This window comes from Sprattus sprattus, assembly GCF_963457725.1.
Source record: "Sprattus sprattus genome assembly, chromosome: 3".
NCBI classification, from domain to species: domain Eukaryota; kingdom Metazoa; phylum Chordata; class Actinopteri; order Clupeiformes; family Clupeidae; genus Sprattus; species Sprattus sprattus.
Window position 1 is genome coordinate 33,775,222 of NC_137922.1, and position 14,484 is coordinate 33,789,705.

General features: G+C 44.1%; 1 protein-coding gene across 1 annotated transcript in view; it reads left to right on the top strand.

Moving 5' to 3' along the window:
* The first annotated feature begins 1,557 nt into the window (after nt 1-1,557).
* Nucleotides 1,558-14,484, top strand: part of LOC308362140 (zinc finger CCHC domain-containing protein 24-like) — a 28,996-nt gene continuing 16,069 nt past the window's right edge. The window contains exons 1-2 of the mRNA XM_080834670.1: nt 1,558-2,051; nt 5,612-5,812. Of these exons, the coding sequence (XP_080690796.1) occupies nt 1,803-2,051; nt 5,612-5,812 (450 nt within the window). The 5' untranslated portion in view covers nt 1,558-1,802. The remainder of the gene's footprint in view (nt 2,052-5,611; nt 5,813-14,484) is intronic.

Consider the following 14,484-nt stretch of genomic DNA (forward strand, 5'->3'; position numbering starts at 1 on the left):
CACCCATAAACTTCAAACCATATGCTTATTAAAACACAATACTTTGTTTGTACAAGCACACCTTCTCCTAACAGCTCAATGTATGCTAATGTAGCCTAGTATTGATTATCTAGGCTAATATGACAGCATACAGTGTCAAAGTTAGGCAAAAATAATACTAATACTTCAGACAATATATTTCCATTTTACAACAGCAGGGTTTTAAAAAGCAAGTGTACGTTTCTTTCCATTATGGGGATTCTATTGTTCCATCTCCATTCCATCCATATATGTTTTTACGTAAATTAGAGAATAGTTGATTTTGGAAATGCAAATCTCTATAGGAGGTAAAGAAATTGTCAACTTGTTTATTTATTTATTTTTCCACTGTTACCTGTATGTGGTGGGAGATAAATAGAAATTAGTGTTCTTAAAAGGTGTTATGAATTGGTCTAAATAAAAAAAACTCAGCCCCCTCTTCTGCCTCCTATAGCCTGTTGGCTCACACAAGATATCTTGTGCAAGAAGTATGTCTCAGTAATATTTTTTTATTTCTGTGAGCTCACTTGTGGAAGGCGAGGAATGTTTGTGGGCAGTAGCCTATGCCCTGGTCTCCTACACCTATTTTAACCTAAGCATCCAGCTGATGTTTACTTAACAGCAAATAAGTGCAGTTTGTAGATTTTCTGTAAAAATAGAAATGCTTCAGGAACAGGATTAGCTTCTTGTGCACACAGTTAAGCACCAAGACAGATGCGTTCAACTAAACACTTAATGATGATTAAGATGTAGGTTATATAGGGATATTATTTTTTACTAGGACAAATTGTCCTTGTAGATTTCTCTTTCTATTTGACTCTCACTGTTTTTAGAAGATCATCAAAATACATGTGAACAATGTCAACTTCAGTCAGAATATGATTTTATCACACAATAGAACTTTTTAAAATGATAATTTCATAGTAGTCTGAATACGCTCCAGACTGAAGTGAGCGACCTCCTTTACCCCACTACCTCTGCAAAGGGTGGACGTGGGTCAGAGCCGAGGAATCCCACCTATTTTGTTAAATAAACACGGACTTTTGCTGGCTCAGCTCCTTGGGCCAATCAGTGGAATTCAATGGATTGTGCGGTGTCGGCTCCTTTCCCATATAATTTTCTAACAAGGTCAGACAGTAAAAACTTTAATGGGGTACTGTTGGACACTTTGAGGTAGGCGTACTTATAGATAACATGAATTTGCTGATAAATAACCAACTTTAAAACAAGTTTATAGACTCCAAGTAAAGGCACTACGCATTGTGTGGGTAAAGTCTTGGATAGCGCTAAATTAAGCCCACTTCCTGTGGTGTACACCAACATCTGTCTGCAAATTCGTCAGATGAACCAGAAGCTTTCATTGCATCGAGCACGGCTTTTTGCTGCCTGACTAGCTATAGGCGAGTGGAGGTACAGTGGACGCAGTTATGCAGACGGCCCTCCTATTCGCTTGTTGTTGGTGACGCATTGGAGTTTTGACGGATATGCACGCTCCCACTCGGTCGTCGCAAGCTCAGCAGCTGCAATAGAGTGCCCGGGCTGGCACCAACTTTTCCTACTGTCACTCTGTAACTATGACTTTTGCGTAATCGCCCGCCAGGGAACGGGATCCTTGAAGGATCCTGGAAGCGAAGGAAAGGAGAGAAGTTGCCTACAGTGCTGGGGCGGGGAAAGACACAGCAGAGACAATCAAGTGATTTAAAGATTTTTTTTTTCCTTTCTCAGAATTACAAGTCGAGAGAATCACCTGCGGTTAATCAGCGGCAGACACCCCAAAGCAGGGAATGGTCTCAAAGATGAGCCTAATGTCTGCCTTAGACACAAGTGCCTCTGTTTACCAACCGGCGCAACTTTTGAACTGGGTTTATCTCTCTTTACAAGACCAACAAACCAGTGCCTTTGATGCTTTCAGACCAGAATCAAATTCTTCCCATCCGGACCTGAACTATAACAAGCAGCCGGCTACAGATGTTAACTCCTCCGCGCTCAACTCCAACTATCTCAACAACTTTTTGCAACTACATAGGATCGAGGTGAGAAATATGTTTTGTTAATTATGTTTCCTCCCAATAGCCGGCAGATGTAATGCCCTGGCATGTAGGTTAAAATACGTGTTTTGATTATTGTCCTACAATTAACGCAGACTCAGTGAATGCTCATGCTTGTCTAAGTAGTGTTTTTACTGTTTACCCCAATGATAGAACTGGTGTCTTGAGCACCTGGCCACATTGTCATTTCTGGTTTTCAAATACACAGTTAGATATTTCGTTTTTTGCTACTATCACATGTGTAGCCAAAGACATCCTTTGTTATATCACTTATGTTATTTTAAAAACAGTCTAGGTGCAAGACTGCATAGCACCTGCTAACTGATCTGCTGTTACCTTATAAAGTATTTTAGAACATAAATATAGAGCAGACACAAAAAATTACCTTCCGAAAGGCAAGATAGAATTATTTCATACTGTTTGTGAGTCATGTAATAATGCCAAAAGTACTTGATTATGGGGTGGAGTGGACCTAAAGAAGCCCAAGACTGGCAAGATGTTGGGGACCCAGTGGCACCACAGATGTACTATACATTGGAGTGATTCATGAACATCAGCTGAGTACTGGGCAGATGTTTACTTTACATTGGGATGGAGAGGTATTCATTTTGTAATGGACCAAGTAAACACATGAGAAAAAGGGAGTGCAAAGAGCGAGAGAGAGAGGGATGGGGAAGAAGTAACCCTGGAATGATGGTGGCATGACAGAGAAAGACGGGGGGGGGGCAGAGAGAGAGAGAGAGAGCATTTAGCTGGAACTTTTGTTAAGAGTCAGACTAACACCACACCCATGGGCAAGAAATGCTTTTCTCATTGGGTAAGATTCAGCCTCTCCCTAATTCGTGTTTTAAAAGCATGAAATGTCATTATAGAAATGGAATGTCATCACATCCAAGAGCCTACACACAACATATAACTAGATTTACTGCAGCCATCAGAGATAATTTACTGTATGGGCTGAAGAAGTAAAGCTATATCCTTATGGACAAGTCATCCTGAGTTTAACTTTGCAGCTGTAAAGCACTCAACTTTTGCAGGAATTGCAATTGAAGGAATAGTTTTATAAGTCTTACATAATTCCATTAGACCATTCAGACATGCCAAACAGATAAACAAACTAAATTATTTAATGCGCAGTGATTGACCCCCCTGTACTATCAACAATTTTTCGACTAATACATCAAATATATCAACTGTACTGTGTGTTCTTAAGCCAATGGTTAGGGTGTCTTGCTCATTGACAATCATGTGGTTAATCAGTAAAACCTTAAATGTCTGCATGATGTCGCTCCAATGCATTTCTCAGATGTCACAAGATCAGTTCTGTAGAAAGAAGTCAGCTCAATAATTCAATGACTGCAATGTCACCACTTTGCTGGACACTCTTGTGAACACTGTCATTTGCTCATTTCCAGGACTGTGCACAGTATCATAGCGTTCGTCTTCCTTGACTGTGAGGGGGTAATTATGGACTGCTTTGTGCATTGCTATAACAAACCTGAAGTGAATCCAAAAGGATTTGGGTTTTATTATGAGCAAAGTCTGCTTTGGCCATAGTTGGGTAGTTATGGTTTTAGCATTTAATTTTAGAAGATAGTTTTTTTAGAAGAATGTGTGACTTTTCTTGGTGCACCGACACATACGCACTGAAAACAAAAGTGTCTTTGTGTATCTGCATTTTGATAGTTACGTCTGCAGATCTTGACCTCTGTCATATGAACTCATTTTGTGGTGCATTGGTGAAGCCATGTAAAACTTGCAGCAGGACAAAAAACATGTGGAGAACATTGGGCAGAAAAAACATCCAAACTGTATTAATATGAACAAGCACACCAGTTCACAATATTTAAAATCAGTGACCCATTTTGTGTTACAATGCACATTAACTCACAAAAGCTACACAGGTTCTATAAGATCGCTTTAAGACATGAACACCTGGAGATTATGTAGCCAGAAGAAATCTAAACCTAAAAAAACGAAAATCAGCCACCAAATCCTGCCAGTCTTTGACTCCCCAGCACCCTGGAGCTTGGGGCCCGAGGAGATCAGCCATAAAATTGATTTCTCTTAGTGCAGCGAGCCTCCCTGACAGCAGGGGTGCAGCTTTTCGGGGAGATCCACTGCAGTAATTAGGTGGAGGACTAAGCCCTCCTTGTGCCCTGATATAGTGCCTGTGTGTTCCGCTCCGACCGCCGGTGTCTGCGGACTTGCCCCTGAGGAGTGGCAGGTCCAAATAGGCCCCACACTGGTCGAAGGCCCATGAATGTGCGAGTTCACCAGGGTCCAGCTTCTCCCGGCCAGTGGAGTATGTAGCGTTTCTTTTTCTACTCTGTTTTCTGCTTCCTGAAGGTGTAGGGGGCCCTACAGTTCGATTAACCTGCTTCCCAGGGCTTGAGAGGAAAAAAAGGCCTTGCTGAAATTAGATGCACAGCCTTTGTAGAGAGAGCAGAGAGGTTGTGCTTTGATTTGGGAGAGTGAGGCCTGGAGAAGGTTGTTTTAAAAAATCTGGGTCAATTGAAATATCTTTGCAAGAACTTGCAACTAGCATAGTTAATACCACATGTTGCGGTTGTTATTTTTAGCCTGATTTTGTTCGTTTTTTTTCCCTCTTTCTTGACGACTACGCTGTGAGAGACAGACAAAGAAAACAGACATTGTCTGAAAGAGTGTGATGGGACATAGTGTTATTTCCAAATACTTAAAAATATTGTATCCATACTTTATGTAGCGCCCCATTTTTAAAGCGTTCCAGTGTATAGTAACCCATCTTGTGATCTTTCACTACAGAGAGTGATGGTAATGGTCCATACTGCCAATGAGCCACACATCCATGACATCTCCCTGAGGATTTATGTGCTGTCATGCCTTAGAAACCCACTACGGAGGCATCATGGTCCTCTGTACACTGCATCACACTGTTGCCCTGTGGCATAGCTGGCATGCCCATTGTGTGGGCACTTTCAATCATCTTGTAGTTCTCCCTCACACTCCTCCTCTGTGGTACCATGGTGCTCATCACCCGCAACCACAATGCTGTTGATTGTCACGCTAAAAACCGGGGGGAAAGGCCAATGGGTGAAAGTGTGTGACAAAGGTTGGTTGTGTTCGACCCGAGGAAAGATAACCACTTCCTCCTCACTGGATGCATGGAGTAGCATCTGCAGAGCTGAAATAAAGACCGGCGCTGTTGCGCCAGTGAACAGAGCGATCCATCAAAGTGCCCAAGATAGTGATGCAATGACTAGTCACCCTTTGAGCATAGGGTGGCTGGACGTATGGCAAGGGGTTTGATAGGATGAATTGATGTGACTCATTAGAGATGAAAGACATGCATTGGAATTGAAGCTGTCTTGGTTAAAACCACTTCCTGTCTGTCCTGTTATATCCTGTATAAGAATAGATTAATAATTAATAATTCCTTCACTGATCTCTGGTGTGCATATCTCCACACATCTCCCTATGACTTACTGTCTCCCAAAGGTTTTACTTCTAAGTCTAATGCTACTTCTTACCATCTAACTTCTTGAATGTTTTCTCACCCACAGGGCTTAAATAATGGTGTGTATAAGAACACGTCCCCCTATGGCTCCCTGAACAACATCGTTGAGGGCCTGAGCTCACTGACGGACCACTTTTCTGACCTCTCCCTCTCGTCTGAGCCCCGCAAGCCCAGCAAGCGACCTCCACCCAACTACCTGTGCCACCTCTGTTTCAACAAGGGACACTACATCAAAGACTGCCCACAGGTAAGGTGCAATCTTTTGAGACATCTTTTGACTGCATCTGTGTCTTGTGACTGCTTTTCGCCGTACTATTTAAACACATCTAAGAAGTCAGTCTGTAGTTAATAATGATGAACTTGGGCCCATTTGCTGTCATTTCAAATCACTGTTATACCAAAGTCACCAAGGGAGTGTTCAAAATGGTGCTCTCTGTATCTTTTAAAGATGGCTGCCGCACAACAAGACTGTACAGAAACTAGTCCCAGAGCATTTAACCCAAAACCTGAAAGTCAGATGTATGGCACAAAAAAAACACATTCAAAGGGTTGGCCCCCCTCAAGCCCTCAAGCCCTCAAGCCTTCTTTGCTTGTGATGAAATGCCCGTTTATCTAAGTAGTCTGCGTGCTAGTGCAGAACACATGGTTTGAGTTGGAAGAAAATGTCATATCAGATGACACGATTGTGACTTCTGAGCGCAAGCAAAATCAATCAAAGGTTTCCTCCCCAAAGCCTCAGTGTGGGTCTGTGTATTGTAATCGTTTGGTCTGAGTAGCCACATAATGCTGACAAATTACTGAAATTAAGAGGTGTAAGTGTCCAGTTGCTGTAGTTGTTAATGGGTTTGACTTAGCTGAGATCTGCTGTCGTTTGAACTCTTAACTGGATGAAAAAAATGAATATGCCGATTTTCCCAGCAGTGCAGTGTTTTGTGAATGTATCTTGGCGCCGTTTGAAAGGAGAAGCAGAGAGGGTGTCGGTGCCACTAAAGCCTGTTGTATTTCTTGTGGTTGAGCCAGGAAGAGATGTAGAGGAATCCGCAGTTGGAATAACTGCGGCAGTCCTCCAGATTCCCCACCCCTGATAATTTGGACAGAGTTCCAGTTGCTTTCTGTAATTGAAGACCTGAGATTGTGACATACTCTATTAGATTTGTATTTTATTATACAATCTTGTTTTTTTCTTTTCCAAAAAAGAACTTCGATATAATAGCGCCCCACCCTACATCCCATTTCAATTCATTGTACCAGAGGGTTTGAAAATGAACTCCAGATGCAGTGAGACCTGCACTCGCTGGCTTTATGAAAAATGATCAGGTTTCCTGCTGAGCTTGACAAGGTTCGCTGGCCTGAGGATGAAAAGGCCACGCAGCTCGCTCTAGCCTTGATCAGCTCGCTCATGTACATCTCCAAGACTCATCAGTATTAAACCTAAAGTGATGGCAAGGGCCTCCGCAATTAATAAGTTGCAGCTCTTTAGTTAGGTGAGGAAGGGAAAAGTTTAGAAAGCTGAGACGACTTTAGTACCTTGTTTTGATGAGTGCAGCCGGCCTGTGTCGAATCTGAAGGTAAATCAAAAATGTAAGTAATTGATTGCAGATGACGCACTCCAAAAACATTCTGCACGGGGCCAATGGTATGGACGTCATTGTTTTTTTCTTCAAGGCACGAGTTGTGAGCACAACAGTGAAACTATGGCACTAGCTTAGCCAGGTTTCCCAAAAATTCAAATCAAGTGATCAAATGAGTGTCAGCTAATTAACTTCTCTAAACTTGTCAGATTTGTCGCTTTCGGAAACTTGGTCTCAAGCTGGACTGTCAATATCACCATATGTATCTGGAGGCATTGAGCCCCACCAGTTCCTGTAGTGAAACTGGTAGAGCAAGATACAACACCAAGGTCACGAGTTTGAAACACAGAAAGTATACATACTGAAACCCAGGGAATATACATACTGCCAAAAATGTGTACCTGTAAAACTCTGGAAGTTGCTTTGGGTAAAAGTTTCTGGGAACGAGTAAGTGGTATTGTAAATGTTATCAGTAAGGACGCTTGAGTACAACGCCTTCTCAGTTCTATAGAGAAGTGGGATGCTTTTGGCATGTCTTTCAATGACACGCAGAGTTCCAAACCAAAGAGAACGGAGTGCGGGAGGAAATAAATGCAGGCGTGGGTGTAAACGCAGCCTCCGGGAAGGCTTACTCCCAGGATGCACGTGGGTCCCTGGACACTGACAGAGAGAGCACTCTCGCTTCTTTGCCCTCCTGCGTCTCTTTTTTTATGGGGTGAGTTTGCTCTGTAGTGTTTCTTGGATGGTGGCGTAGGGGAGTACACTCTGTGAGCTCTGGCCTGCTGATGGAGCTTTGTGGTTGAGGATGAGGGCAGAGGTTGGAGGGGCTCGTCAGAGGAGAAGGTGGGGGCTGACTTGTCTCGCTGACTTGAAATTAGGCCCAGCTCTCTCTGGAAGAGGAGTGTAAACCTCCCAGACCCGTGATTTGTACCCTCTGTGGCTTTTAGTTCAAGAGCAGGGGGAGAGAGGAATATCAGGTCACGGCCCCTGTTAAAAGTAGAGGAGAGCTGGTTGAGGAAGTGGGCACAAGGCTGGCAGGCTTGGCCAGCGATGATGGAATGCTGGGAACGCTGTCTGTGCATGGCAGGGCACTGGGATTGCTTCAAACACTGCCTGGATTGCCAGGAGTGCCAGGATTCAGGGATCGCATGCAATACTGTCTGCACTGCAAGGCCACAGGGATCATTGGGAAAACTCGAAATGACTCTTGGGAATTCTTTGGACTCGGGTGCTGAGAGAACCGTCTGCACTTCAAGGGTGCTGTTGTTCATTTCCTGTAAACCATACACAATCCTTGAAATGGTATATTAGGTTCCCATTAAGTTCCCGTGTCCTTCTAATGGTATTAACACCCCATTCATATTCATGAGATGAGTCATGGTGTAATTAACGTAGAATTTGTTTGTCGAAGATATTTTAATAACGTTCTTCAAACATTCGTTTACATCATGAGGAAAATGAATGTGAACACTGTTTATACTGCATAGTTAATAGAGATGACTCACAGCTCCCTTTGTCGTCCGTATTCAGTCTGAAAACCTGTCACAACATAACTTACATTAGTTATATTAATGAACTTAGCTCATTTATTTAGAGACGAGGAAAGGTCATTCATTAGTTCCTCCCCACACTGTAGATGCACTTGAAGGAAAATGCAAATCACTGAATGGGGTTTCGATACACTGAGGAAGATTTAGTGGCTTTAGATAGCATGGTGATAAGTAACATGAATACTCAGAAGCACTAAGGACACACAAACTTGTCCTTGTGTACTTCGTTAGTCATTTGTGGATTATGCATGAAGAATGATGCTATTCATCCAGGCAATGCACGGCATACTCAACTCATAATGTATAACTTTAGATACAGTTTTTCTTAGACTGGCTCAGTGTGCTGCATCCATCCAAGTGTTTTCTCTGAAGTTTAGTACAGTATAAGTTGAGCGCTTTACGAGATGGTGTAAAAAATACGTGTGAGGAATAGTTTCAGACATTTTTACGGTCCTGGCTCTGGTCGTCATACCCAGCTGAACGCGGCCTGGTCTGGAATCCATTTATGCGTTTCTACGCAGTAGGATGATGATGTCAGATTTTATCATGTGTTGCCTGAGTTTTCAAACCCAGGGCCGTGGACGAGCAAGGGAGCCTCTTTTTGCAGCAACAAAGGGGTCCTCAGTCACGATGAAGGCCTTTTTAATATGTCCTCTGTAAGATGGCCCGCCCGGGCAACAAACTTCTTTTTGTTCTTTGCCTTGCGGACATTTTCTCTTGGGCGTTTTTTACAATGGGGTGTGTGGCAAAGGAGGAAGCAGGCATTCAGACTACTTGGGTTCTGTGGACTCCAGTTCAACTCACCACAACTTTAGTATAATGTTATGATATTGCCCTCAGAAGTTAATATTGCTGTATTTTTACTTCTTGCCAAGTCTCGGAAGGATCTGAAAAGGAACACGTTACTCAAAGTGCAAACTGGGTCAATATTAGCGGCCATTAACAGCCTGATGTATCAATTTTGATACGTTTTATTGCTAATACTGGATGAGTGACCCTGTCCACACATTGCATAAAGTGCCCCAACAACTAATAAAAGGGCTCACTCAAGCCCTTTCCCAATTAGAGTGGCTGAACTCTGAAACGGCAGAATTCCTCTGCGGCTCTGACAGTTCGCTGACAGTAAGGGCTGGGATTGTGGGAATGGCCAGGGCTAAATAAGGGTCTTATTGTTTGTCTTCAAGGGGCCTGAGAGCGAAAGGTCAGGAAGTCAGCTTGTATTGTTGGGTGCTGCAGAGAAGAAGAAGGGGGGTGGCTGTCTTGCAGCGCCAGAGCAACCCAGCTGATCTCCATGCCTTCCTGGGTCTTGGTGCCAAAGCTATAGCCTGTTCATGTAGTGTTCTACCCACACCTACCCCCACCCCCACCCCACCCTCCCTTCTCCAGAAGTGCACAGAGCCCCTTGAGTCAAAAAGGCCTCGATTCGACCGCAAGAATGGTAGAGATGTGCACACACAGGCAGAGAGCCCCGATCCAGGCCCGCCATAAATGTCTTTGGACAGTGCCGTTGGGAGAAAGAATGCGGCCTCAGACGTGGATGTTGTTTGATCTGACCCCATCACTCTAACCACATAATCAAGCACTTACATGTACCATCAAAATGACTCTACGCTCAAGTTCGCACACAAATCACAGAGAATAGGTCTCAAGCAAAGCACAAAAAAAATCCCCCTTTTGAATTATCATCAAGTTTTCCTCAGCAAACTCCCGTCTTCTGTTTGCATAGGCAGTGCACCTGATCCATAAATCAATAAATATGTGGGGCTATCACCAGTGTGGGCCGTTTTCTTTGCAAAATGACAACCACATGAACCAGCAAACTTGGAGCGGTGCTAGCCAGTATTGCAAACTGTGCTTCAATTGTTTGCCTTGCTGATAAATGTGTTATCTGAAGGATGTACTTCTGTTGGTTTTGGCAAGCGGCCCCAACTGGAAGAGACAGACAGATAGTGGAACAGGGGGGGGGGTGGGGTGGAGGAAGGGAGATTGAGAGACAGGGGGAGAAAGAAGCAGAAAGAGAGAAGACAGGGTGAGAAGGAAGAGCTGTGTAGATTTGTAAAGGATATACAGACTCCATAACTTAGAGTCCACCATGGGTCATTCCCAACAGGAAGGCTTAGGAGCATGTTGAAAATATCTCCCAGGTCTTTCCCTTCAATCTGCCGTGTTTTTCGAATTTCAGGGAAGATGGAGATACTGAGCGCTTTACAGCATGTATTTGGGACTGTTCCTGCAGTCATTTCGCTCGAGCACTCAACTTTAAAGGCCATCCTTGGATCCACTCTGTGAAAACAGGAAATGGCTCTGGTCGAAGAGGAGATTTCCATGAGTGACATGTACACCATGTGCATCATCCAGTGGACGGCTGGATGTCATTAAATTGTGCTGAAGGTGGTGCAGCTTTGAAATTCAAGGCACCTTATTTTTCCCCTCAATATCCTGCTGGGGAAGAAGTGCTTAATGCTCTGTTGTCAACCCAACTCGTAACTGCTCCAAAATGGAGGATGATTTTTTCTATTGTGGCATTTTGTTTTTGTTCACATCATTTGTATTATTCAAAATAGATGTACATGTAAACACCTAAACCTAAAGTTTTGCAGTAGAAGTTTTGAAGTACTATTTCTTAATCAGTTTGAATGATATCAGGTAAGAGCCCAACCAGAATAGTGACCGATCAGGAAAGAATAAGTTGTGATTAGAATGCAAAGACTATTGAAGGTACTTTATGTACACTTGCCTGTGAAATAGGATTTGGCTGCTGGCCGAATGGTATAGAAGGGAAAAGCAGCTTTCATTGGTTCTCATGCCATAAAGCAACATCCCTTGGCATGCAGAGCGTATGCTGAAAAGCAATCTGCAGACTACAGGCCCATGGATCTGGGAAGTGCTGCAGAATCTCAGAGCAAGGTACAGCTCCGTATCAACTTACCATCCCCCGCCCCCTCCGCCTCCCCCTGGACCCCCTAAACCCTTCCACCCAGCTCTTACTCCCCTACACACACACACACACACACACACACACAAAAAACACACACACACACACACACACACACACACACACTCACACAACTCACACACACACACACACACACACACACACACACACACACACACACACACACACACACACACACACACACACACACACACACACTCACACAACTCACACACACACACACACACACATATCCACACAGGGTTCAAAAATCCACCATGGACCCTCCCTGAATCTCACACTCTCTCCAGTGTTGGGGAATTAACTTCACCACATCTTTTCTTCTCTCTCACTCCTTTTTCTTCCCCCACTTCTTTCTCTTCTTTTTTCCCCCTTGTTTATGCCTGCCGGCCCACCTGTCCGTGTCATTCTCTCCATCTGTAACTCAATGCTGGTACACAGCTGCAGAAGCCATCAACCGTGTGTGTGTGTGTGTGTGTGTGTGTGTGTGTGTGTGTGTGTGTGTGTGTGTGTGTGTGTGTGTGTGTGTGTGTGTGTGTGTGTGTGTGTGTGTGTGTGTGTGTGTGTGTGTGTGTGTGTGTGTGTGTGTGTGGCAAAAGACCAGTGGCCGTATGGATTGTGGATTTGCCAGCACGTCTATACAGTTATGTCCTCTGTAAGACTAATCCCTGCTCCAGTAGTCCATGTCTGTGTTGCAAAGAGCACAGACAAACGCCAAGAGGCAAGGGGTACATAGTGTAACACTAGACTGTCAGACAGATGTGTGTGTGTGTGTGTGTGTCTATATGTTTAAACTAGGCTGGTATTCCTCTCCTGAGTGCAGCTCATTGTACGCCTTGCCTCTTAACAGCTGTTGCCATTCAAACGATGACAGTCATGTCGAAGTTGATGACATGGAGTATATTCCATGTTGCAAATCCTCAGTGGTTGACACGCCCCTGTAGCATTACGCTGGCGAAAACAGCACAAGCATCATCTCTCACGTCCACCATCTATGAAAACATGACAGTAACAATATAAATGTTATTACACATAGCAGAAAACACAGCACATCAATTGTAATAATATAAATGTTATTACACATCGCAGAAAACACACCACATAAATTGAAATTGTAAAAGCAATTGTGCTGTCTGTTTTGTATTTTGTTTTGCCAGCACTTAATTACGCTAGTTTCATTGTGGCCAATCTGTTATTGGTACAGGGGAAAAACTCTCAGCAATGATTGTGTGCCACCATTTTTATTGGGTAAACTGTGTAGTTTAGCTCCCTGTACTTCCTGTTGTTCATATTGGGATTTCCTTTGTGTCAGTTATATATGCCTGTATATGTGTGAATGTAGTCTGTAATATAACAGCCACCATTCAAACATGCATCAGCGGAAACTGTGCAATTTAAAAGCTGAATGCAGTCAAGGTGAATCAGCAACACTTACGGTAAATGGCTATGCTGTTTGGCCTGCGAGGCGCACTTAGATGGCCAAAAAAAACAACAACAACAATGCTGCACTCTTATTAAACTCCTCTTCAGAAATGCCTGAGTGCTCCTACATCTGCCCGGCGGCGGAGACACCCGAGCCTCGTCCCCGTAACCTCACTGCTTCCTTGTGGTGACCACATTGATACCTACTGACCGAAGGGGGAAATGCCATTGTGGAAAACAGGACACAAGTCTTGCTTCCATTGGCTAATGGCGGGGGAGCGAGACAGAGATAGAGAGAGTATCCCTGCACTCACTTCCCCCCCTGGTATCGCGGGGAGCACTGCGGGTTGTTTTGGTGGAAAACAGAGATGATGGGTGGAGGGCCGAAGGGACACAAGGCTGTTGTGTGGACGGACCACAGCTGTCTTGGGTTTCCACACACACACACACACACACACACACACACACACACATAACCATGAGTGTGTGAGTTTGTGTGTGTGTGTGTGTGTGTGTGTATGTGTGTGTGTGTGTGTGTGTGTGTGTGTGTGTGTGTGTGTGTGTGTGTGTGTGTGTGTGGAGGGGGAAGGGACACACAGGCTGGCACACACATGTTGCATGCACACTCACACAAATGCACGCACTTGCTCTTGTATATGCTGCAATGTTGCATGGAGATGGCACGATGATTAGGTCCACGTGCATGCATTCATGCTCTTCACACACACAGGCCCCACGCACACACACACATATACATACACACACACACACACACACACACACACACATACAGGACCCACATATGCATAGACCCTTTACCACATGTGTAAAAACACATTTCCAGATGCGACACCCCAAGAGAAGCAGGACACCCAGGTATCTCGGCACAAAGCTGTAGTTTCCTTACACTAGTTCGATCATTACACTTTGTTGTGCATTAATAAAAGCCACTGACTGAACATTTAGAACTGGTTTTGTCCTACATATAAAAAGATGCCATTGTCAAACCTGCAGGTCAGAGCCAGGAAGCACTCTTTAAAACAAATCTCCCATCCAGTGCAGAAGTACTATAGCATCTAAAAGAAAAAGTGATTATTTTTACATTACCTGAAAAAAGGGCCAACCATGCTCTGCTCTGCCTCTTTTTCCGAGCGTTGCCATGACCGCAGGGGAACGAAGTGCTGGGGAGAAGGCACGGGCAATAATATTAATGTTCTGGAGATTATTCCCCTCCACACCTCTACCCTGCCAAAGCCAACAGACAATGACCCGACAGAGTGAGATGGAAGCCTTTTCTTTGCCCCCCTTCTTCTAGACTCCACAGTAGTCCAATGTTCTATCTCTGCTTGATCAATGGAGCTCATGTAATGGTAGCCAGTGGACAGACGCTAGCAACCATGGGTTTTAGCCTCCTTGCTAG